Raw genomic sequence first — 27592 nt, 5'->3', positions numbered from 1 at the left:
TATAAATAAAACTCTCAGTTTTCTTCCCTTTCTCTCCTAAAATGACTGTCAAACAAGTCCTTAATGAATCAACCATGCATTCGAACCAGTATAGAACCGGTGCTAGTTAAGACTTGAGACACAGACTATCAAAAATAAAAAGACTTGAGACACATGATAAATTGGACTAAAATAAGCCAATTAACCTTTAAGGGAAACAAAACCAACCAGTAGCTGTTTCGTTTATTTGCTTACAATTAATTTCTTAGCCTCCACCCAATTTCTAAAAGTGAAAATGAATATTTTCGTGCCAAGGCTCATGAACATGGTGGTCGATTTCCATACAACTTTACATATACTATATATATAAGTGTTAACTGTGGAAGGTCCCCGCTATTGGATAAAGAGTAAGCTTTTACAGGCAAAAGGAATCAAAGAAAAACAAAAAGAAGGCTAGTTAGGAAGGTAAAGAAAAGAATGGGGATCCAAGATGCAACTTTAAGCCTCTTTGCATTTTTAATGCAACAGTAATTTATGTGTACCAATTTTATATTTAGAAATTTACAGAAAAAAAATTTACTTTTTTTGTCCCATAAATTCAGATAACATTTTTTTTTTTGATAATACAGATAACTTTATTTTAACTCTACTAAAAATTATATAAAAGAAAATAATGATCCCTTTCAGGTAATACTACATTTTTTTTGTTGAAAAAAGGGGTGAAGGGCCACTTGCTTGCTAATTATATATATATATATATATATATATATGAAAAACTTTTTCTCATGTTGCATGAGAATTCAATTCTCATGTTAGTGACCCTTCGATTTGTGTGCAAAGCTTTTCTTTTCTTTTCTTTTTTTTAATAAATATGGGGTCCACCACTAGTTGAGTCACAACATGAGAATTGAATTCTCATTTAACATGAGAAAATCAAATCCCATATATATATATATATATAGAGAAAGATCCGTTTATAATTTTTTTTTATAAATTACATTATCTTCTCTCTCGGGAGAACATAGTGTAATCAGTGTTCTCCCGTGAGAAGATAGTGTAGTATGTAAAAGTTTGTAAACAAAAAAGTTTGTAAAAGTATGTGGACCCCACACATTTTATGTGTGTGTAGAAGATAAAGTTTATATCCTACAATATGAGAGACATTAATCCCATATTTATATAAAAAAACAAGTGTTATACTACCGGAAAGTGGTTTAGTTTCTTGCAAACACTTCAAAATTTGTGTTTTTATATTTTATTTTATTTTTAAAAAAATAGGGATGGGCTCCACTGGTTTCTGTATGTGTAGCATGACGAAAATAATGTCTTGATATGTAACATCCCAGGCGCTGACGAGGGCGGGGAGTGATAGCCGGTGCGAAAGGACATGGACAAGGAGCGGCTCCTGACATGCTTCCAGCGACGGGGGTACATGAATAAATCGAATCAACACCCGAAAGAGAGGGATTCCAGAGACTGTGCTGGTATAAGACGGTACAGTTGATAATAGCTTATAAGAATTAATTGGTATTACCTATACTAACAAGACGCATCTACTTTTCGGTAGCCCGGAACGAAAGAACTCCATAGTTAAGCGTGCTTGACTTGGGGCAATTCTGGGATGGGTGACCTCCTGGGAAGTTTTCTCGGAAAGTGTGCGAGTGAGAACAAAGCACGCTGAAAAGTCTTGTGTTAGTGTGTGGGGACAGTCGTTGATCCTTGCAAGTTGCGAGACGTTACATGCAACATGACAATCATTGACCCATATATATATATATATATATATATATATATATATATATATATATATATATATATATATATATATAAATATTTGCCCCTTTAAAGGACATAGAGGTGTATCATTTTAGATGAGAGAAAGACACAAACTAAATTTTTTATTTAAAATTTAAATTAAAAAAGTTCACCCACTTTCTCCTCCATGGTTTTTATTGTTTGTGTCTTTCTTTCACTTAAAATAACACAACTCTATGTCCTTTAAAAGGACAAACATCAAACTAATTTTATGTATGCATATATATATATATATATATATATATATATATATATATATATATATATATAGGTTTCAATTTTCTCATGTAGTAGGAGAGAATTTTCTCATGCTATAAACAAATCTTGTGTGATGCCCACATCCATTAAAAATACATAAAACAAATCTTGTGTGATGCTATATATATTATATATATATATATAATATATATATTATTTTATATATATATATATATATATATATATATATATATATATAATTTATCATGTTGGTAGGAGAATTGTTTTCTCTTACTATTGACTCTTCGATATTTTTGCAATATTTTCTTTTGTTTTATGTATTTTTAATGGATGTGGGCATCACACAAGATTTGTTTATAGCATGAGAAAATTCTCTCCTACTACATGAGAAAATTGAAACCTATATATATATATATATATATATATATATATATATATATGGGTTTGCTTTTTCTGCAGTTACTGCAGATAAGTTATCTGCAGTAAGCCCATTACGACGTCGTTTTGGAACGGAAATCATGGTATTTTTGTAATTTTAATTTATTTCAGGGTTATAATAGTCTTTATATTTATAATTTTTTAAGATTTCAATACCAAAACGACGTCGTTTTGGGAATAAATGCAGATAACTTATCTGCAGTAACTGCAGAAATATTTTTTCTTTCATATATATATATAGTAAAAGCATTTCTAAAGCCGTTTACGTACAATAATGACTTCTGTATAGTTATGATTTCCCACATTTAATACTTTCATTTTTTGTATGGTTATGATTCTTCATATTTAATGGTTTCACGTATATATATGGCAAGTATTTGACTGTTGCACGTACAGCAGCTGCAGAAATATAAACCCATGTATATATATATATGGGAAAAATGTTTGTCATTTTAAATGACATAAAGTTATGTCATTTTAAGAGAGAGACAGACATAGAAAATGACATAACTTATGTCATTTAAAATGACAAACACCAAACCCTATATATATATATATATATATATATGGTCAGGATCATTGTACACCAGTGTAAGTTACACTCTCAATCTAGTCTGTAGATCCCACTTATATCTAAGGGCTACAATTTTTTAGTAATGTGAACCATTGGATACAAGTGGATCAATGGTTAAGATTGGGTGTAATACTTCTAACTCTTACACCGGTGTAAGAATATCCTGCCCCTATATATATATATATATATATATATATATATATATATATATATATATATATATATGGGGTTTCAATCGGTCATGTTATAGGAAAGAAATTTGATCTTGCAAAAAAATATAACTATGTATTACGAGTAGTATATAATTATAATGGCAAAAAAATTAAAATAATGCATTTAAATCAAATAATTACGCATTTAATGCTATTTTTCAAATAATTACACATCTGTTGCACAATGAGACGCCCCCTTTGGGCGTCACATGTGACGCCCCAGTAAGGCGTCTCTCCCTAGGGGAAGACGCCCCATTGGGGCGTCACATGTGACGCCCAAAGGGGGCGTCTCATGTGCAACCTATATATACCCCACTTTCCTTTTTTCACTCCTCACTCTTTCACCTCTCTAACCTCTCTCTAAACTCTCTCTAACCGTGGTTCGTAGCGGAGCTCTGCCAACGTAGGTAAGGTTGTAATACCTCCTATGTATACGTTTAAATTACAGCGATAGTTAGTAATACATGTTAGGATTGATCGCATTAAAAATAAATTTTCATTTACAAAAAAAATAAAATAAATAAATAAATAAATTTTCAGCCATAATGGAAAGAAATAATAACGCATCGTGTCAATGAGTATACCTAAATTCTTTAACATCCGCTTCAAACCTTCATTCCGAAACTTTTGATTGAAGTTGCTTGCAATATGACGAATACAGAAGACGTGATATGCATTTGGCGGCTGCCAATTAGGGTTATTTTCCACAGCAGATATTATGCTTCGATGTCGATCGGAGATCAAACATATGTTTGACATTGTAGTAACATGAGCACGAATATTAACAAGAAAATAATCTCATGCTTCCAAGGTTTCGCCTTCAACAATGGCAAAAGCGATCAGTAAGCATTCATCATTACCATCTTGGGCTGTGGCCACCAACAATTTGCCTTTGTACTTCCCATATAAATGTGTTCCATCAATTTGTATGACGGGTTTGGCAAATTTGAACGCCTCACAACACTGTCTAAACGTCCAAAATATGCGATGAAAAACCTTTTTTCCAGTAACTAAGCTCTGCTCGGCATAAAAATCATTTGTTTGTATATGATAAAAAGAACCTGGAGAAAAGCGAAGCATGTATTTACACCACCTTGGCAAAAAAGCATACGATTCCTCCCAATCACCGTACATAATTGCCATCGCTTTCTGCTTCGCATACCACGCCTTTCTGTAGGAAACTTTAAAGCCATATTTAGCGGTTATCCTTTCTTGCACCAAAGAGATTGACACATATGGTTCTTCCTTAATAATCCCTGCATTGAAGATGACCCAGACTCGATTACATCGAACGAATTTAATTACACAGCAGTACGTAAACGTTGACATGTCATACAAATAAATAAATACGTACCTATGACGAGATCTGCAATAACGTCCGCATCGAGCTGTCTATGTCCCTGGGAAATGTGTTCATTCAAACAATCGTGATTTCCACCCCATCTCGTAATCTTCCAATTTTCACCAAACACCGGTTTGATCGCCCTGACGCGCCACAGGAAACCTTTATCATACGCACAACATTTCATGGACAACTTTGCAGGCGTGCTCTCAATTACAATTGCTTCTTGATGCTCGCAAATAAGGTGGTGCTTAAGTGCCATTTGGACATCTTTTTTTGTTGTAAATTCTTGATTGACAAATAACTTGTCACCCAGTTGCCACGGACCTTGTATTGAACCCGATCCTGAAACCGTACTATCAGTGCATGATTCTTGTTCGCTCCGATAACTCCAATCAATGTAGGAATAATGCGGAATTCCTTCCCAAAAAGGAATAACAACTTCGTCACCTGCAACTGCAGATTATAACTTTTTAATACAAACTTCCTAATTCAGGTATTAAAGCAGGTATCTATTCAGCTATATACAATTTATTTCAATTACCTTCATGTGAATACCTAACGGGGCAGACGCAACGTCATGCAACTGCGGCATTTGCGCGACGACTGGTTGATGGAATATTGGGATTTAAGACGCACCCATCTCACGGGGTTCATCTCCTTCTGAAGCACTAGCATCCTCCGCCAGAAGACGTTCTTCCATTGCCATATTTTCATCGTCGTCGTCGTCTTCGTCGTGCATTTCTCAAGTCGGATCATTCTCATCTCCCTCAGAAAAGTTACCAACAAGAGACGCATGAGCGGCAGGCGAAGCTGGAAGACGGGGAGAATTTAAATCAACTGACCTCACCGGTAGGGGAACATTCTCGGTTGCGGCGATGTCGACATACAACTCCAGAAAATCTGTCCTTGACTGATTGAAAAATTCTTCCATTGTCATCTCCAGGTCTTCATCGTCAACCACTTGCAAACTAATGTATTTATCACATTGCCATAACCTTGTCGTGATCTGAGTGATACATTGGTTGTCTTGAAGACTTAACTTCTGCCGAATTCTCTGATGCAGTTCGCCAATGGTTGCGTTGCTTATACTAATAATTATACACCTGATGCAGTAAGTAAATGGTAAAACCATAATGACACAGTAAAACTAACACAGTAACAAAGTAAAACACTTTTATTCTCTTATACTGAATATAAGATGGGTTTGTGAAGAGTGTGTGAGGGTATGAAAAATCTGGAAAGTTGGATTGGAACCTTGGGAGAGAGTTTCCAATTGTCACACACTATCCTTTACCTTCTTGCATTGTTAATTCCAAGTTCATTGTAATTTTTCTTTCCTTTCTGTAATTGTCTCTGTTCATTGTCATAGTTTGCAATTGTCTCTTGATGAATATTTAAAAATCCGATGTTATTCAGGCCAAAAGTCTCTGTTATTTGTTGTTGGTTCTTATTTTGACTTGGAGGTTCTTATCACAATGCCTGCAATATGACTTTGTTATGTTATTTTTGAAGGTCTTCAACACACACAACTGATAGATGATCAAGGCATCTGTGTCACTCTTACACATGCACAAACATTAGTTTTGTGCTCACTTATCAATGTATAGCTCCCTCCGTGACTCACAATCTTCCTTCTAATACCAATAATTACATTGTCATGTCTCCTTAATAATACTTTGCTCATTCTGATCTTGTTGCTATTTTTTCTGTAGTTTATCATTCCATGCCTTGCTGGTTGGCATGCCTTTGCAAACTCTGCAAAGTCAGTACTGAGTAGACTATGAATGGTTTTGGTAACTACTGATGGGGTTGACTTTTTGATATGTAAATGTATGAGTAGTTCCCATTTGCTTTCTTGCCAAATTGACTTTATGGCAATAGATTTACTCGTTGGAATGTTTTATTTGGGTGCCACACACACTTCTCAGTTGGATTATTTTGGTGATTTGTCATAACTGCATCATTCTTGTTAACTTTTGGAGATAGAAGAAAAAAGTTTTTTCGACATGATTTATCTCTCCCATCTAATCGAAGTTTATAGCAAATCGGTTAGTTTTTTTTTTTTACGTTTTTTTTTTATTGGATTTTTCATTTTTGTGCACCCCCTAAATTTTATTTTGAGACTCATTAAAGCAAAAAGTTAACATGTTCAAATAACTCGTAAATGATACCTGATTAAAAATAAAAACAATCCTCAATTATCTTTAAATATTTCAAATTCTCGATCTTTAATAACCATTCTCTATTAAATTTTGTTTTTACAAGCCGAATCTGTTTATTATGATTGATACTAATGAAATGCAGAGAATGGGAAGAGGTTGTTTGTGGGGCATTCGAAAATTTGAGGAAATGAATGTAAGTAGGAAAAACTTAAATGTTTAGTGACTTGGTGTAACGAATTCCTATGGATTACCTTGCACATGTAATTGAGCTAACTTAAAGTTTACAAGAGCAACAACATCAACAATTAATAAGAATCGTACAAGAATTTGGGCTGCATTTGCATTACCTACCATCGTTGGGATGTGGATCCATTAAAGTTTTGAAAAAATTATGAGTGTAGTTTATGGTCCCACCATTCATTTTACTTAATTTAACATAGGGTTGTTTGTTTCTCTTATTGCGGAGAAATTATTAACTTTCTTGCATAGATAAAAATGGTGGGACATTAAAAAAAAAGTGGGACTTTTAAAGAAGGGTTTTATAAGAGTTATGTTATAGGAAAAGTGATTGTGTAATGTTATAAAGATTCGTTTTGCGTGCCGTAACTTTTTTTTCTTCAAAAAGTGTGGGCCCCACAAAATGTTGTGTGTGTAGGAAAATTTATTGTGTCATGTTAAATGACAAATGCAAACTCCTCTAAAGAATGTGCGGGATGAGATGTTTTAACAGAAGAAAAATATACCCATTTAACTTATGGGAATTATATTACTTATGTTATAGGAACCAAATTTTTTGTCATGTTAAGAAAAAGATAAGACCAATTCTTTGAATAAAGTGTTCTCTCACTTTTTTTTATTATTATTATATATCTTGTTTTTTTTTTAACATGACAAAAATTTTGGTGAAATTTTGGTTCCTGTAACATAAGGGATATAATCTCCTTAACTTAAGGTATTTTTGTAATTATAATTTATTTCAGTGTTATAATAGTTTTTTAATTATAATTTTCTAATCTTCCAACCCAAAACGACATCGTTTTGGGAGTGAATGTAATAATTATGAAATTGTATTAATGACATTTATATCAATAAATATAATTTTTTATAACGTTAAATCAAACTATATTTAAATAAATGTAATTATCTTACCTTCAAAATTAAGTTTTTAAAATTTTTATTCAAATTTTGTGCTTTTAAAAAAAAAATACATTATTAAATTCAAAAATGCCTTGAGGGCATTTTTTATGCACAGGATAGGATAAGACCTGATTAGATTTTAATATTATCCAGCATTTGACATGACATTATATAAGATAATGTATTGTATAAGATAATATTATCTAGTTTTTGATATTGCACTGTATAATACTAGATAGGATAAAAATAAATATTTTTCACAAAAATACCCTTTATTAAAAAAATTATATAATTCTTCCAAAAGTGACATATATATTAATTTTTATAAAAATCTATGGATCAATATGTTTAAAAAGTAAAATATTATTTGTAGAAATAAAAACTTTAATATTTTTTTAAAAAAGTTTCATGATATATATATATATATATATATATATATATATATATATATATATATATATATATATCATGAACTTTTAACAAGTTTATTTAGTTATCTTTCTCCGTCTAACTTTCTCTAAGGAGCACTTGAACTAAATATGTTTTTCCAAAATAATTGAACATTCACACATTTCAATACTTCAATTTCAATGTTTCATTATTGTAGATTGAGAGCTGCTCGTAAAGCTAATGTTGATTGTGTCAAAAAATACATGCACATCTAATCTTTTTATATGTAGGCTAAATATTATATGTTTTTATCTTCTTCTTCTTCTTTTTTAAAAAAAAGTGCTAGTAGAACATTACATTTGTCCTTTTAGAACTTTATATTTAGTTAGTTTCTCTAGTATTATGATTTTGTGATTTTCCTCTCATCCATTCCAAGCTTGGAACAATCCACACAACACAAAAATTACCACATCAGTAACCATTACAAAGATAGATGGACAAGAAGTGAAAAAATAATAAGTGATTTTTGTTAAGGTACCCGGCAATGAAAACAGTAGCGGTACATTGAGAAAAAATATAATCAAATTCTTCAACTTGAATCACAACATAAAGAACAATATTTGAGATTTTTGCTTATAAAGGTGTGCCAGACTCTGCTGCTACTACTTTCTTCCAAAACCCGTGCTTCTAAACAAAAAAAGATAAATCTCCTTTATTGAAACTTGCTTGGTGTCTGGCAAGAGGAAGTAGACAAAGCAGCTTTAAGAATCCAAACAGCAAGAAGATTCCATATTTGAGGTGGCAAAGTGATACAAGGAAGAATTGTGCCACAAGCGCAGTGAAGATCATGTTGACACAAACCGCAACACTTTGTGCAGCTGACCCTATCTCTAATGGCAAAAACTCACTAGGAACCAACCACCCCAAGGGACCCCAAGATCTGCCATATGCTAAAAAAATATATGAAAATCACTATAACCAGAAATAAACCTACACCAAATGAAAGTTGTTTGTTTGCCTTTTCCAAATTCAAAAGCCAAAACCACAACTGTAGCAATCTGCAGATTGAAAAAAAAAAAAGGTCCCAAACTAGCAACAAAATATGAATACCATGATATGTTTTTCATTTCAGTTGTGTTATATGAGTTTTAAGGACAAAAGTTATATATGAAAGATGTAGTTTATACCATGCAGAATATCATTTCAGCACCAGCTTCCAAAAAGAAAGCTCTCCTACCAAACTTGTTATTAGAATATACAATTGTTGGGAAAACTCGGTTTCCTCAAGCTCGGCTCAGGGGCCTTTTGCGGAAGTCAATCAACAAGATCCTGATCTCGGATCTCGGTAATACCTCGGCCTGAACTTCACCAGGTCAGGCAGCGCAGCGGAAAATCAAAACGAAAATAGGAGAGAGAGAAGAAGAACACAACCAGATTTAACGTGGGAAAACCTTCTTGAATGAAGAAGTAAAAACCCACGGGACCTAGTCCAGATCAGAAATCCACTATGAAAATAATGGTTACAACGAATCAAATACACCAATGTGGTGGTTAACTCAACCTCTCCAACAATGGTGATAATCAAACTACCCTAGAGATGTTTCACTCAAACTCTCTCTAGAGATCTCTCAAATGCAAAGCATAAAGCTTTTGCTCAAACAATCAAATAAATCTCTCAAATTTGTTCTCTCAAATTTGACCTCTCAAATCTAACCTAGCCTCCACCCACAACAATGAGTATATATAGAGGAGGTGGAAATTAGGGTTAGGGTTTTTAGGAAACCCCTCAAATGGGCTTGGGCTTAGCATTGAAGGAGGAAGCCCAACAAATCTCCCCCTCCGACTTCAATGCGTCGGCCTCAGCATCAATCCGGCTCCTTCACAGCAGTCTTCAAATTTTCTTGCTGGAACCGGCTTCGTCATCATGTCGGACCAATTTTGGTCAGTGTGCACCTTGACGAGTTCGAGCTCACCACCTTCCACCACATCCCGGATCCAGTGATACCTCACATCAATATGCTTAGTGCGGGAGTGATAGGTTGAATTCTTTGCAAGATGGATTGCGCTTTGATTGTCACAACCCAGCTCGTACTTGTCTTGATCATGGCCGAGTTCCATGAGGAACTTCTTCATCCACAGCATCTCTTTGCTTGCCTCAGTAGCGGCAATGTACTCAGCCTCAGTTGTAGATAGTGCAACACATTTTTGAAGTCTTGATTGCCAAGAGACAGCTCCTCCGGCAAATCTCATCAAATATCCTGTAGTCGACTTCCTCGAGTCGGCGTCTCCCCCTAAATCAGAGTCTGAGTAGCCTTGCAACTCGGCTTTGCCTTCTCCAAATCGGAGACATAAGTCGGTCGTACCTCGAAGGTACTTGAAGATCCACTTCACTGCTTCCCAGTGCTCTTTGCCGGGGTTTGACAAATACCGGCTTACCATTCCAACAGCATACGCCAAGTCGGGTCTAGTGCAAACCATTGCATACATCAAGCTTCCGACGGCGGATTGGTAAGGGACCTTCGTCATCTCATCTTTGTCATCATCAGATCTCGGACATTGCTTTTGGTTCAGCTTTATGTGTCCGGTTAGGGGGGTGCTCACTGTTTTGGCTTTGTCCATGCTGAATCTCTTCAGAATCTTCTCAATATATTTCTCTTGACTCAGCCACAGTAGCTTCTTCTGTCTATCTCGGATAATCTTTATTCCGAGAATCTGCTTTGCAGGGCCGAGGTCCTTCATTGCGAAGGACGAGCTTAATGCCTTTTTCAGGGCGGCTATCCTCGATTTATCTTTCCCTACAATAAGCATGTCGTCAACATATAACAACAAAATCAGAAAATCTCCGGCATCATACCTCTTCATAAATACGCAGTGGTCGGCTTCAGTCTTCTCAAACTTATGATCAGTCATGAATGATTCAAATTTCTTGTACCACTGTCGAGGTGCTTGCTTCAAGCCATAGAGGCTCTTCTTCAACCGACATACCAAGTCTTCTTGGTCTGGAGCTTGGAATCCTTCATGTTGCTCCATATATATTTCTTCTTCTAAGTCACCGTGAAGAAATGTCGTCTTCACGTCCATTTGTTCTACCTCGAGGTCCATTGAAGCCGCCATGGCTAACACAGTTCGGACCGAGGTCATTTTCACCACAGGAGAAAAATCTCCTCAAAGTCTACTCCTTTCTTCTGATTGCAGCCTTTCACTACAATTCGGGCTTTGTATCTTGCTTTTGCCAGTTCTCTTCATTCTTAATCTTGTAGACCCATTTATTCTTCAGAGCTCGTCTTCCTTTTGGCAACTCAGTCAGCTCATAAGTTTGATTCTCGTGCAGAGACTTCATCTCGTCTTGCATTGCCTTTTCCCATTCTTCTTTCTCTAAGCTCGTCACAGCCTCATCATAACTCTGAGGCTCACCGTCTTCAGCAACAACGGTGTATTCATCAGATGGGTATCTCGTAGAGGGTCTTCTTTCTCTAGTTGGATATCTCGGTTGTTCTTCAGCTTGAGAACCCGGTTCATCAATTTCATCCCGGATCTCATCTTCAACTCGGACCTCAGTGTCTTGGTCATCTTCAGCTTGTTGCTGGTCATCAATTTCTTCATTCTCTTGATTTTCTCCCCCTGCTTCAGCTCGGACAGGAGGGATGGGTTCTTCACGTCTGACAGTCACCCGGGCTTTGGGCTTCGAGATGTCATGAATGTTCTCATGCTCATGAAAGATCACATCTCGACTTCTCACGATCTTCTTATTGATTGGATCCCAAAGTCGGAACCCGAACTCACATCTCGGCGAACCAAGATAAATGCATTCTTTAGTCTTTGCATCAAGTTTGGCCCTTTCATCTTTAGGGATATGCACGAAAGCACGGCATCCAAACACTTTCAATTGATTGTAGGCCGCTTTCCGACCTGTCTAGACTTCTTCTGGAATTTCTCCTTCAAGTGGCCGTGATGGTGAGAGGTTGTTCAAGTCAACAGCTGTTTTGACGACTTCTCCCTAGAATGATTTCGGTAACCCGGCATTGGATATCATGCTTCGTACCTTCTCTTCAATTGTTCTGTTCATCCTCTCAGCCAGTCCATTTAACTGTGGAGTCTTGGGGGGCGTCTTCTCCAGTCGGATCCCGGCCGCTCTGCAATATGCATCAAAAGGGCCGCAATACTCACCACCATTGTCAGATCGGACCACCTTCAAATTCTTGCCAGTCTCCCTTTCAACCATCGCATGGAATTCTTTAAAGGATTGGAGTACCTGGTCTTTAGTCTTCAACAAATATACCCACACTTTGCGGGAATGATCATCAATAAATGAAACAAAGTACTGAGCTCCTCCAAGACATTTCTCCGACATGGAGCAAACATCAGTATGGACGAGGTCAAGAATATTCCTTCGTCTTCTTGGTTGATCCGGTCTCACAAAGGAAACCCGGTGTTGCTTTTCAGCTAGGCAGTGCGTGCAACTCTCCAACGCTTGGCCTTTCAACCCAGTCAGTAATCCTTTCTTGTTCAGGATCTGGAGCCCTTTCTCGCTCATGTGGCCGAGGCGCTTGTGCCATAGCTCCAAGCTAGGTTCATCTCGGACAGAATTGTCTTCTCCGCCATTGATCTTTCCTTGCATCACGTACAAGGAGCCTTCCTTCTTACCTCGGGCCACGACCAAGTTTCCCTTGGCCAGCTTCCATCTCACACTACCGAAGTAGTTCACTAACCCGGCATCATCAAGTTTGCCTACCGAAATTAGGTTCAAACGCATGTCAGGAACATGCCTCACATCCTTCAACACAAGTCGGCATCCGACATCTGTGGTCAGAGTTACATCACCGACACTAACAATCTTGCTGGTCACCTGATTTCCCATCTTCACGACTCCAAAGTCACCACCTCGATAAGAGGAGAAAAAACCTTTGTGTGGAGTAACGTGGAAGGAGGCACCGGAGTCAACAATCCAGGTGCAGTCATCATATGCAACATTCAAATAATTATCCTCACCAAGGAGGAATATCTCGGCATCAGGATTTGCAGCCACCGCAGTGGTGCTCTTGTCTTCCCTCTTCTTGGGAACAATCTGATCTGGCTTCACAGAGTCATTCTTCTCATCATTCTGTAGGGTCCAGCAGTCTAGCTTCTTATGGCCTGTCTTTCCACAGTAAAAGCACTTCAACTCATTATTCGGCTTTGACCGACCTCTGGACTTGTCTCGTCTGTCACGACCTATACCTCGGCTTTTGCTTCTACCGCGGGAGTCGAATTTCCCTTTGTTCTCAGCAACGTTGGCCTCAGACGTACTCGAAGTACCTCGTTCTCTTCTCCTGGATTCTTCGCCCAGGAGGCTGTCTGTCACGACATCCATCTTCAATTTTCCATCTGGAGTCGAGTTATTCAGGGTCACCACCAGAGTATCCCAGCTTTCTGGCAGCGAGCTCAACAGCAGCAATGCCTGCAGTTCTTCATCAATTTTCATATCAGCCTTTACCAGCTGATTCACAATACCTTTGTAGGTGTTCAGGTGTTCAATCATGCTCATGTCGTCCTTGTATTCAAGCTTAACAAGTCGGCGAACCAGGTGTGCTTTGTTCCTGGGAGTCTTCTTCTGAATCATGGACTCTAGCTTTGTCCACAACTCATACGCGTTCGTGAATTCGGACACGTGCTCAAAGAGTCTTTTATCAATATATTTCTTGATCGTGGCTACCGTCTTCCGACTCAGGATCTCCCACTCCTTATCTGTCTTGCCTGCTGGTCTCTCATCAAGGATAATGGGCTCATACAAATCTTTGCAGTAGAGATGATCTTCCATCATCGGTCTCCAATATGTGAAATTATCTGCGGTCAACTTGAACATATCTTCATCATGATTTATGCCACTGGTCTCCATCTCGTCTCCCTCAGAACCCGTCGAACTCGAGCTCTGATACCACTGTTGGGAAAACTCGGTTCCCTCAAGATCGGCTCAGGGGCCTTTTGCGGAAGTCAATCAACAAGATCCTGATCTCGGATCTCGGTAATACCTCGGCCTGAACTTCACCAGGTCAGGCAGCGCAGCGGAAAATCAAAACGAAAATAGGAGAGAGAGAAGAAGAACACAACCAGATTTAACGTGGGAAAACCTTCTTGAATGAAGAAGTAAAAACCCACGGGACCTAGTCCAGATCAGAAATCCACTATGAAAATAATGGTTACAACGAATCAAATACACCAATGTGGTGGTTAACTCAACCTCTCCAACAATGGTGATAATCAAACTACCCTAGAGATGTTTCACTCAAACTCTCTCTAGAGATCTCTCAAATGCAAAGCATAAAGCTTTTGCTCAAACAATCAAATAAATCTCTCAAATTTGTTCTCTCAAATTTGACCTCTCAAATCTAACCTAGCCTCCACCCACAACAATGAGTATATATAGAGGAGGTGGAAATTAGGGTTAGGGTTTTTAGGAAACCCCTCAAATGGGCTTGGGCTTAGCATTGAAGGAGGAAGCCCAACAACAATTTTATTATTTTTCTTTTAGTTAGTTATTGATGTGTAGGTTATTAGTTATTGGCTCATGTGCCACACATACCTCAGTTTGTTATTTTCTCTCTCCTTTCTGTAAGTGCACGTTTTGCTGATATAAGAGCAATGCTCTCTGTACACATGACTCAGTTTTTGCCAGAATGAAATTTGTTACAGATTCTTCCAATTCTCTCTTCAAATATGGTATCAGATGACTTTTTTTGATCTCCGAGCCTTTCTCCATGGCTCGTGGTGGCAAAAATACCAACCTCATTTCATATAATTCTTCTACATCTAACGTTGTTTCCTCCTCTTCTTCCATGGAGGACTCTGCAAGTCCTTACTATCTTCAGAATGGTGATTATCCTGGTCTCATTCTGGTTACTCATTCCCTCAATGGACCGAACTTCAATTCCCGGAGTCGAGAAATGATCATTGCTCTTACCGCCAGAAACAAAGTGTGTTTTGTTGATGGAAGTCTTCTTCGCCCTCACAATTCTGATCTTTTCTTTGCTGCTTGGACCCGATGTAACTCTATGGTAATTTCATGGCTTCTCAACTTTGTATCCAAAGAGATTGCTGATAGCCTTATGTATTTTTCCACCGCTTATGACCTCTGGGATGACCTCCGTGTTCGATTTCATCAAGCCAATGAACCACATATATTTCAATTGAAACAACAAATCTCTTCGTTGCATCAGGGGAGTTTGGATGTCAACACTTATTACACAAAATTGAAGATTATTTGGGATGAACTCAAAGATTATTCTCCCAATCTTGCTTGCACTTGTGGTGTTCTTCGGATTTTATCAACTACCCAACAACAGGACTATGCAATGCAATTATTAATGGGATTGAATGACTCATTTTTATAAATAAATTGTTCTGATTGTAACTGTGCTTAATATCACAATCAATGTTAACAATATCGGTGTACAACGGGTTGTTACAGTTGGGACCTTTGGTGTCCCACATCTCTAATTATTTAGTTTCTTAGTTTTCTTGGGACTTTGCCCCTCAGCGTATTAAAAAAGAAAGGTTATACAATTAAGCATGGTATTCGTTGTTCAATATATTTTTTTGCTACATATTTGTTTGAAATAAACAAATTGTGTATAGAATTACCATCATTTGCCTATTTTAAATTGATAAACCCCATTTGAGCTCTTGATTTTTTTTTCTAATTTATTTTAGTCGTCATGTGATATTATTCCTTAGAAAATTTGATCTCCAAAATTTATTTACCCTAGAGTGACTCTTCACACTTTCCCATTTTGATTTGTTAGAGACATTTTTTTAAAGAAATAATGGCAAATATGTAATCTCTTTATAAATATGTAAGGGTAAGGTTGCGTATAGAGGTAACAATATAGGTCTTGACTCGCTAATTGGCTATAGACACAACTTATCAAAATGCGCGTCGTGTTAATTCATGATATAAACAAAGAGAAAAGTGTGTGACTTTAAAAGGATACACACTTAGGTCATTTTAGGAGAGAGGTACACACAAAAAGGTGGGATCCATATTTTTATTTTTTTAATGGGACCCACATCTCTTTATGTCTACCCAGTGTTATTAAACTCGGACCGACCCGGCCGGGTCGACCCAGGAACGGATAAACCAGTCATCTAACCGGTCTGGTTGAAGCAACGGACCGGCCATGTATCAGAACCGGTGTGACCCGGCCGGTTTTCATAAAAATCGGTGACCTGGTCTAGTCCCAAAAAAAAAAAAATTCCAAATTTTTTTTTCAAAAAATTTATAATGGACATATTTGATTTTTTTTTTGCTTATTGACTTACATAAGTTATGTACTTACAACACTAATATTATCTCAATTATGTATGTACTATACAGAAAATTTTGAATTAATTTATAGTTAGAGATGTCATTTTCTGAACCTAAAGTCCCGTATCACGATCATTATATTTTTGTTTGATCTTTTATTAGATAATAATATGTGATTTATTACTTTTTACATTAAAATATTTGAAATTTTTATCATTTTTTTCGGATATTTGAGTAAGTTTGTAATTTTTTAATATAAATTATAAAATTGCATATAATTACCGGGTCATGCAGTTGAACCAGTGACCCAGGTACCCAGTACCTCGACCAGGTCAATGACCGGATCGATTTTAATAACATTGTGTCTAACTCTCTCCTAAAATGACCTAATTGTGTCTCCTTTTAAATCACACACACTTTTCTCATAAATAAATATTGCATTGGTCTAAAAAATTTGAAACGTTTTATTTTCGTGACAGGTGGGTCAAGTGTTAACCCGGATGTCCGCGTGTCAACAATGGATTGTTTTTTTAATTTCCCATTACGAGTATAAAATCTATCTTTAGGGTTTTTTTTATCGTATTCGCCCTCGACCTCACGGGTTTCGATTCTCACTCTATCTTCTTCTGCAGCTCACTCCTTCGTGCAAACCAACCTCCCATATTCATGCGGCCACTATTTAGCCAGAAAGTTCCTGGAAGCATGGTATCTGGAGATACAGATTTACAGGATCTGGGCAACACTGAAGGATCCTCCTCAAGAGGTGGAAAGAAGAATGTTAAGAAGGGGAAAAAGGTTAGCGCTTCAGTTTTGGGAAGGAAGAAGGTTAAGAAAATGCAGATGGTATGCAAACTACTATCCCTCTACAAATACATTGTCAATATTTAATTTTACCTCTTCATTTTTTTATTTTTCTATTTTTACTTCTCCCAATCTCAATCTATTCTTGTTAGGTTTGATTAATTTGCATCAGAAATGCATGTTTCACTTGAGTTGAGTGGTCTTGTGCTCGAATGATTTAGGCTGCTGTCAGTTTTGTTAATTTTCTATTTTCAGTATACATATAATAAACCTATTTGCATAGTTCCGTGAAGCAAATTGGAATAGCAAGAAGTCAAATGTGTTAGAATTTTTAGAATATCTTTGTAATATTAAGATTATACATGGAACATCTAATTAGAGCGTGTCAGAGGATTTGTGAGGATTAGTTTTAAATTATTTCTTTATTTTAAGAATTTTTTATTTAATTTAAATAGGGATGAATGTTTTCTATTTCGTATCACTTCACAAAACATTAATATATAACATATTCATTCTTCTCTCTTTTTCTTACCTATGATATGATATGATTCTACCAGATGCAGAATAAAATGCAAAAAGTGCAGTGGTCAAATCTGCCTGAAGACCTGCTCATACGAATTGCGGATGGTCTAGGACTGATTGATTTTCTGTGTTTCCGTGGTGTTTGCAAAGATTGGCACAATGCTTCTTCAAAAGCTAAGCATAAATGTTCTGGAGCTGATCCTTGGTTTCTTCTGTATGATGATGGGGAAGGTTCTCAGTGTTCCCTGCTAAGCAACCAAGATAAAATCTACACCATCAACATCCCGGAACTAGATGGGGCAACTTGCCTTGCATCCAATGAAGGATGGCTTCTTGTCTTTCGACATGGTTCAATGTTCTTCTTTTGCCCCTTTTCCAGAGCAAAAATAGAGCTTCCAAGCTGTCCTTTCACAGAATTATCTGACCATATTGCGGCATTTTCATCTGTTCCCACTTCTCAAGATTGCACTCTTGTTGTGATTAGTCGAAGCAATGATTATGAATTAGAACTCTACTTGCTTTGCAGGGGGAATAGCATATGGGCCAAGCACAATTTTTCTTGCAATGGATTCAGTTTGCATACAATAACTTTTGCTGCCTTTGGTCAAGGGAAATTTCATTTTTTTGATAGATTTGATGGTTTAGTTACCTTTGATGCTAATACCCAAGTATGGAGGACTCGTGCGATAGTTCAATGCTGGTATAAATTTACCGTGGGTGAATTGAGGTATGAAATGCAAAGAAACATGTTGAAGTATATGGATGTAAAGAGTAAACTGGGACTAGAGGCAAATGTTTCAATTTCTACATGCGGAACGCTAATGACAGGCTCTAGTGGTGAATATGGCTTTGCAATTCAAGGTGAAAACATTCATGGATATACAAAATATTTTCTCTTGGGAAGTCGAGGTGCAATCACTTTTGTAAATACAAAAACTGAAATCCGTCACGTTAAAGGGGTGTGGATCCAACCAAGTTACCTTAATATACCTCCAGACCAAAGCTGGTAATTTGTTGGGGGTTTCACTTTTTTATCTAGTTATCATTTTGCTGACTCTTCCATGGGTTTGTTTATTTAATTTAAACTTTGGGATTTTACTTTTTGATCTATAGATCAAGACTATTTTATGCTCAAGGATTTGGAGAAACTTTTATATATTTTCTTGTATGCTTTTAATTTGGGGTGTGTTCGTACGTGTTTGTGTTTGTGTTCAGTTCTGTTTACAATGCTATCACATTTGCGAAATAGAGACAGAACCGGAACAATGTTCCTGCCCCTGAAAAATATTTAGAATTCAATTTCTAATACATCACTGAAAGTAAAAATTCTCTCACAATGTTTTATAAAAGGGCTTTGGTTTTGTCCAGGAATAAATTTTTTTTCTGCAAAGTAAACAACAAACTTGACTTCCCAACGATAATATTTTGATAAACATACCAGATAAAAAGCAGCTATGTAACCATCCTCTCCTGAAGCTTTATATTCTTTCATTGGAAAAAAAGCTTTTCTAACTTCCTTCTTAGGAGACGTTTGGTAGAAGAGAAATTTTTTTTTATTAGGGAAATATAATTACTAGGGATATAGTGGAAAAATTTAAAAAAAGTTGTTTGGTTGGCAAAAATTTTATCTGGAAAATTGGGTAGGATTTTATTAGTCTATGTTTGGTTAAAGATAAAATATTGATGGGAAAATGAGGTATGATTACCAAATTAACCCTTTTTTAATTTTTGAATGTTTACATCTCTCCTCCAAATTATAGGAGGGTATTTTTGTCATGCTTTTGTTTCCCACTTCTCCATTTAGCCATTCATCTTGCAATACCATCTTCAAAGTGGCATTTTGGCATAGTGCATTATATCACTTTTTCCAAACAATTCTAAAAGTTAGGCAAGTTGGTTTGCTATCAATATTCTTAAAAAATTTGAACCAAATATGGATCACACAAAATTCTAATGTGTAATGCCTAGGCATCCTTTAAGAAAACTTGAACCAAACACCTCCTTAGTAACATTTGCCCTTAATTTATCAATGACATCATCATGCACTATAGGCCAGCTAGTACTAATCCACTCACGACGACAGGCTTCATCCTTGAAGAGATTACTGAAAAAATCATGAATCTTCTTTACCATGCCTTCCTCTTCTCGAATCCAACTTCCATCATTATGCTTAAGTTCCACAACTTTTCCTCATTTCTTTCTGATAATAGTCTTTGTATGATAGTATCTTGTGTTTCTATCACTTTGGTTGATCCACTCCGTTCGAGATTTTGCATACCATAATAACTCTTCTCGGCTAAGTACCTCTTCAAGCTCAGATTTGATCTCACATTCCACTTTCTCTAGGTAATCTTTATTGTGCTCAAAAATGGCTCTTTGGATACCTTCTAGTCTACTCATCAACTTGTTCTTCCTATGCTTGATATTCCCAATAACCTTCTCGTTCCACTCCTTAATGCAAAGGGTAAGCATCTTCAAACAATCAGCTATGTTGCTATGCACGTTCCAATTCTCCATAAGAAATTGGTTGAAAAGGTTGTCATCTTGCCAAAAAAGAATGAAAACGGAAAGGTCATTCCTTCCACTCATCTTTGGAAGAGGTCAAAGTTATAAGTAGAGGATTATGGTCACTATTTAATCTAGGAAGGGCTCTTACATGGCCTTCCTCAAAGATGACCCTCCACCTATCATTGCTACAAGCATGATCTAGCATTTTGTATACTCTATCTATAATCAGGAAACGAGGACCACGCCAAGTAAATTTAGATCCTGAACTATCCAAATCAATCATCGTCAAATCCGTAAGGAGGGATGCAAACATGTTGCATTTATATAATTCTATTGGGGCACGTCCACGTTTCTCTAAAGGGGAAGAAATCTCATTAAAATCACCAGTAGTTAGTCAGGGTTCATTTATAGTATCTGCAATCCGACGAAGATCTTGCCAGATGCTATGTCTAACCTCTTCTCTAGAATTAGCGTAAATAAAGGTGCAGATGAAAGCAACCTTATTTGAGAAACATACCTTCAAATGAATCATTTGCATGGTTTTTTCCAAAACCGTAACTTGACAATTCTCCATGCTCCACAATACCTGAATCCCTCCCATGAAACCTTGAGCTTCTTCAACCATACAACCACTATACCCTATCCTTCTTATAATCTTCTTAGCCTTCATACCACTTATTTGAGGTTCAAAAATAGCAGTCAAATCTACTGTGTGTTTCTAGATCAAACTAGTCAAGGTTTCTATAAACCTTTTTTTTTGCTGCACCTCGGCAGTTCCAAGCAATCAAAGACATTAATTCACCATACAGGTTGCAGGTTTAGGTTCCCTGCTGATCCCTTATCTTCCTCGAAACTGTCTTCATCAATAACTACTTTATCAACCTCCATATGATGCATAATATTATAGAACTCCAATTGGTTAATGACCAAAGCTCTATTAGGATATGGAGCTTTAGGATTTTTTTTAAACCATTTGCACCTCCATTGTGGTCTCCCAGATTTTGTTCTACTTCCATTTCTGTGTTTTGGTCTGGATGCATATGAACTTATCTCTCTCCAATCAACGTTGGTGTTTTCAAAAGCTGGTTCTGAGTTTTAGCAACAACTTGCTGACGTTGCCCTATCTTCTTGGGAATTTCTTCTTTCTTTGATGGCATAAGGTTGCTTTTAGTAACTAACCTATCATCTAAGGGTCCCCTAATAAGTATGAATCTATCTGCATGTTCCTCCAATGCAATCCTAGGTTGACTCGAAAGATCTCTACGATTAATTCCTTGTATACTATTATTAATGAATTCTTTACTTTCTGCGATGATTGCTCCCTCCCCCACGGTCATTTGGTCAATTATAGCGCTTGATTTATACACATGATTGGGTCCCTCATTAATCACCTCCAGCTCAACTTGACTCAATTCCCCATTTTTCGATAGAATATCATATCTCATTTTTGTAGTTGGCGCATTTAATATGGGCTGATATGATTGCACTGATAACTGCTTCGATTGCGCTGAATTCTCCCCGAAATCACGTCGTATGATTCTCCTCGCTGTTGTCGGAGTTCTGCCTTCCTGAACAGCAGCTTGGCTTCTAGGACGACGTTGTCTGCTAACCACCATCCAAGGCCTAGGCCCGTTACGGTTTTCTTCAATTTTTTCTTCTCCACTATCTCCATTATGATGAGCTTCATTAGCCACAATTTTTCGCTGCACTAAATCAGAGCAGGAATCTTTACTATGGCCATACTTTCCACAGTTGAAACAAATAATTCCTAGACCTTCATACTCAATTTGCTTCAACATTTCCTCAAGAACATACTTTCCTTTCAACGGTTTAACCAAATTTAGTCCAACACAAATTCTTACAAAGCGACCCATGGCATGAAGGTTTGTAGTGCTATCAATTTTTATCAGCTTTCTTATCTAGTTACCCACCATACGAAAGAAATCCTCATAATAAAACTCCAATGGAATATCAGGGAGACAGATCCAAGCTGCTATTTTTGAGATGCCCTCAGTGTTTGGCCTGGAAGCAGGTTCCCATTTACGTAGAGACAGATAGTGACCTAGGACAACCCAAGGGCTTTCATTAAGAGCAAATTCCATGTCTTCATCATCACTAAACTGGACCACATAGAACTCGTTCCCAATATCAGTCTTCCCTTCCTAGCCCATAAAGCCTCAGTCTTTTTCTTCATGAAAGAAACACCTATTGATCTGCCCAGCAGCTTAACAATTAATGCTTTCTTCCACACTCTATGCAAACGTCTTCTTCCTCTTAACGTGCAGCCAAAATGAGTCCTCTCATCCTCTTCCTCCCTCATCTTTATGCCCCCAAAATTGACGTCTTCTTCTTCAGCCAGATCACCCTGCAAGTTTTCTTCTTCATAGGTATCATGCATCTTCCTCCCAGTCATCCTTCTCTCCATTATGACGTAACAACATTTCCTTCCATGAAGTTTGATGCTCCTCTTGGTCCCTCATCCAGGGTTCCTCCTTAAGAACCATTGATACATCATGGAAAAATTGATTTCCACGATCCTTATTTCGTTTATTACTGTGTTTCAGGATGTCCTCCTCCTCCGATGATTTTTCTAGTGGCTCTCCATGCTCCATGATATCTGTTTTTGATAATTTTGTAGGCTTTTGATCATTTTTGTACCGTTTTTAATCATTTTTGTTCTTCAAGATTTAATAAGGTCTTTTTTACTCTGCAAGATACAATTATTCTCTCATAAATAGCAAAATTAAATTTCAATCATATGGTTTTGGTTTGATTCTTAGATTTTCCTTTTCATCAATAAAATTTGTAATCTTTTCCAATTATATATAGGATATGTCTTCTCTAATTTAAATTTTTATCTAATGAAAAAAGAACTCTTTGGAAAAGATTGATGATTAGTAAACCATAAACTATAGCGTTCTTGTGATCCATTGTTCTCCCTTTTTGAGTGCTTTAGGATCAGTTTAATTTGCTAAAACATAGGAATATAACTTATTTTATTTGATAATGTAAATTAATATAAGTATTAAAATAATAATTAAGGGATAACCCAAGTTTTAAAATTTTGTTAATCACTAAATTAAATTATAATTTTTTTTGAAAAGACACAAAATCTCAACTTTCTTACACCCAAAAATAATGCACATTACGTATTATATTATAATAAATTTTGCTTATTCTATTGATTGGTATTTAAAATATTTCAATTCCATGCATTGGTCCCTAAGGGCTCGTTTGGTGGACAGGATATGATAAGAACGGATAGGATAAGAGAGTTGGATAAGGATAGGATATGATATGGATAGGATAAACACATATCATATCTTGATGTGCATTGGATTAGCAATGTGATAGGATTATGTTATCCTATCATGTGTTTGAAGTGCACCAAATATCATGAGGATATGATATAAATAGACTAAAATATATTTTTTAACAAAATATCATAAAAATTATTATAATTTTTTTAAAATTTTTTAAATTTATTTATACAATTCTATCAAATATAATTTTAGACATAATATTTTAAATTTTATTTTTTTATCCTCTATATGTATACCATTCAAAAATCATGATTCATTTAACTACTTACTTTTGTATCATTCAAAAATCATGTTTCACTCATTCAAGAAGGCATGACGATGAATTACAAAATACGAATAAAGTTGCAAATAAAGAACACTAAAATCAATTTATATGTCTATTAGTTAGCCATTCATTCTAAGTATAACCCAACGCAATTTTAACAGACCAAATGTTCTCTCTGTCACATTTCTTGCCATGGAATGTCTCATATTGAAGAGTTCTTTCTTATATGTTGGTGTATACCCATATCTCCGTTCACTGCGATGGTATCGATAGCCTCTATATGGAGCAAGAAATTCCTCACAATTTATATATCCAACATCCACATGTGTTCATATGATTCAACCACTTGTGTAGTATTATTCTATTTGTGTTCTCATTTAATACGCTTCAAATACAATATTAGACTTGTGTATTATTTTTTTTGGTTTCCTAAGGTATTCTCCAGCCGACAGCCGAAGACTAATTATTTCGAGGTGGAAGATCACACTAAGTGAATAAACCTCTTATAATAAAAACTTGTGTATTTACACTAAACAAACAGTTGCTAATTGTTTTATATAAATTTATAAGAGCATTTAGATGTAGGAGTAGAATGAATATCTTGCTCTAGTAAAAAACGGAAATCGTGCGTGCAGCGTTCAAAGAAATTTTTTTGAGCTAATTATTATATTTTGAGTAGAGATAAATAAAGATTTTTGTGGTATTCTTGAAAGAAAAAATACAATATATTCTATATCAGATGGAAATAAAGAGAGAGATTTGCAATGTAGTTGGGGGAAAAAAGTTGTGCACTTTACATTAGGCATGAAGTGAAAGATTTTGCGAGAGTTCTTGTAAAAAAATAGAAATAAAAATTGACATGACGTAAAAAACTCAGGCGGTTTAATATGTGACTAAACAAAGATATATATATTTTTTTATATAAGTTAAAATGATACACATAACCTAACACTGCTTATTAAAATCTCTCACTACTATATCAAATCTATCTCTTATATTTTATCTATTTTATTTTTCTTTATTATTTGTGTTTTAGTTGGAATAATTTTTTTAATTTATAAAATAATCTATAATTGAATTTTAAAGAACCAATTCGCCCTCTTTTAATTTTTTTTTTCTAAAGATTTTTAATGGGTTAATAATTGAGATGAACGTAATAAGTTTTAAAAAATAAAATAAAAACAAAATGGAATATAATTTTGAGACTAAATCTAAAACTCAAATAAAGTAAGGGTTTAATATTTTTTAATCAATACTTTACACACATCCAAATGGATGATATGTAAATATATGTGCAGCAGATAAATACATTTCTAAAAAATATATTAAATCCATAAAAATAAAAGAAAAAAGTTTTATTTATTTTTTCTTCCAAAAAAAAGGAGCACCCTAGGGAACAGTGACAAAGTGTTACTTTTTGCTAAATTTTTTACCTAAATGCCACGCGAATAGTACTTTTTACCAGATTGACACGTGTCATAATTCGCTACCACTGGTAGCGAATTACGTTCGCCAATGATTTCGTGACACGTGGCCATATTGCAGACGAAATTCGTTACTACTGATAGCGAATTATAACACGTCAGCTTTTTCCTACAAAAGTGTGCTCACATATCACAAATCATTGGCAAACGTAATTTGCTATTAGTCATAGCGAATTATGTGACAATATGGGAGCAGTCTGATAAAAAATACTATTCACATTACGTTTGTATAAAATTTTTGAGAAAAAATAACATTTTGAGCACTGTTCATCGTTCAAAGACTTATGGTAGCGATAGTAATCCACTCGCCTTTTGTTGTCACTTTTGTTGTCACTTTGTTGTCACTTTTTTGTTGTCACTTTTTTAGCCACACATTAAACACACACAAACCAAACGCACCCAAGTACGAAGAACAAGTTCCCATAATCATGTTGATAAAACAGAAAAGAGTTTGAATAAGCAAAATAAACAGCACCAAATGAATACCTATCAAGTTCACACGTTCCCCACTCCATTTCGCGTTCTGACATATCCATCCACAAAGCAACCAAACATGCATCTCTTGCTCTTGCTTCATGCCAACACTAACACCACCCTTTGTTCCTCACTCACCGATGACTCCTTTTCCATCCCAAAACCAACACAGGCACACTCTTTTTTTTGTCGCCCATTTTGTTTATTTAAAAAAACACAAACAAAACCATAATTTTTTTTTTCTTTTACTTTTTTGTGTGGATAATGTGATGATATTTTTGTGACAGTTGGGTTACAGTGCTCCAGGGGAACTGTTCGGACTGGATGAGGAATTTAAGCCAAGGTCTCTACTTTTTTATTTTTATTTATTTATTTATTTTTCTATTTTATTGTCATAAACCATAAATTTGCAGTTTTATTCAAGTGGAATTTGGGTTCTTGCATGTCTGAATTTTCTGCAGCATTGTAATGAAAATATGATGTTTATTAAGGTTTAGCTGCATGCGCCTTATGCTCAGTTCACTCAGCATAGAGAAACTTGTACTCTTTTGGGTCTGGGGTTTTGAGAAAACAAAAGCTAGCTTTAAGCAAAACAATGGTTTTGGATTTTTTACCATGATTGAGTCAGTTTATAGAGGTGCACTTAGTAAAGACTTGAAAAAGGGTAATCAGAATATTATTGAAATGTGTAAATAATCTGTACAAAGAGTTCTTTATTTATAGAGAATAAAAGACCTAATTCTTGACCTAATGGGTTTGGCCCAATACAACAAATAATAATAATAAAAGACATGATATTTACAACACTCCCCCTCAAGCTGAGGAATAGATATTTATCATTCCCAGCTTGCTAGTAAGTTCTTGAAATCTGTTCGAAGGAAGTCCCTTTGTCAATAGATCAGCTAATTGACGCCCAGTGGGAATGTATGGAGTGGTAATCAACCCGCTATCAAGTTTCTCTTTGATGAAATGGCGGTCGACCTCAATATGTTTAGTCCGATCATGTTGAACCGGATTATGAGCTATACAAATAGCGGATTTATTGTCACATAGCAGCTTCATAGGTCCCTCACATTTTATTTTGAGATCATCAAGTAAAATTTTCAGCCACACTAACTCACAAATGCCTTGAGCCATAGCTCGAAATTGAGCTTCTGCACTTGATCTGGCAACCACATCTTGTTTCTTACTTCTCCATGTCACTAAGTTACCACAAAGAAACATACAATAACCCGTGGTAGATCGACGGTCAGTCACGGATCCAGCATAATCAGATCAGTGTAGACTTCTAAAGAGAGATTGCTATCACGTCGAAATAACAATCCTTTACCAGGAGTAGCTTTAAGATACTGAAGAATTCTCTCTACTGCCTGCATGTGTTTCTCCTTTGGATCGTGCATAAACTGACTGACAACACTAACAGCATAAGCTAGGTCTGGTCTAGTATGAGCCAGATATATCAATTTCCCAACTAGCCGTTGATATTAACCTTTATCAACTGGAGGACTTTCCTCTTCATAGCCTATCTTGTGATTCTGCTCAATAGGAGTATTAGAGGGTTTACACCCGAGCTTTCCTGCTTCTTTGAGAAGATCAAGAACATATTTCCTCTGGTTGATAAAAACTCCTTTGCTTGAATGAACTACTTCTATCCCTAGGAAAT

General features: G+C 35.9%; 2 protein-coding genes across 2 annotated transcripts; both read left to right on the top strand.

The window, feature by feature from the left end:
* Positions 1-15005: 15005 nt before the first annotated feature.
* LOC133316130 (uncharacterized) lies at positions 15006-15638 on the top strand. Its single transcript, XM_061517845.1, has one exon. The coding sequence runs from the start codon at positions 15006-15008 to the stop codon at positions 15636-15638; it is 633 nt and encodes a 210-aa protein (XP_061373829.1).
* A 1511-nt stretch (positions 15639-17149) lies between these two features.
* Positions 17150-19013, top strand: LOC133316144 (F-box protein At3g56470-like). Its single transcript, XM_061517859.1, has 2 exons — positions 17150-17395; positions 17911-19013. The coding sequence occupies exons 1-2, from the start codon at positions 17219-17221 to the stop codon at positions 18883-18885; spliced, it is 1152 nt and encodes a 383-aa protein (XP_061373843.1). The 5' UTR covers positions 17150-17218; the 3' UTR covers positions 18886-19013.
* The last annotated feature ends 8579 nt before the right edge of the window (positions 19014-27592 follow it).

The sequence above is a fragment of the Gastrolobium bilobum genome, unplaced genomic scaffold, assembly GCF_033153095.1.
Source record: "Gastrolobium bilobum isolate Gb01-03AN ecotype WA unplaced genomic scaffold, APGP_CSIRO_Gbil_v1 utg26468, whole genome shotgun sequence".
Taxonomy (NCBI): Eukaryota; Viridiplantae; Streptophyta; class Magnoliopsida; order Fabales; family Fabaceae; genus Gastrolobium; species Gastrolobium bilobum.
This window is presented reverse-complemented; position numbering and strand designations above follow the sequence as displayed.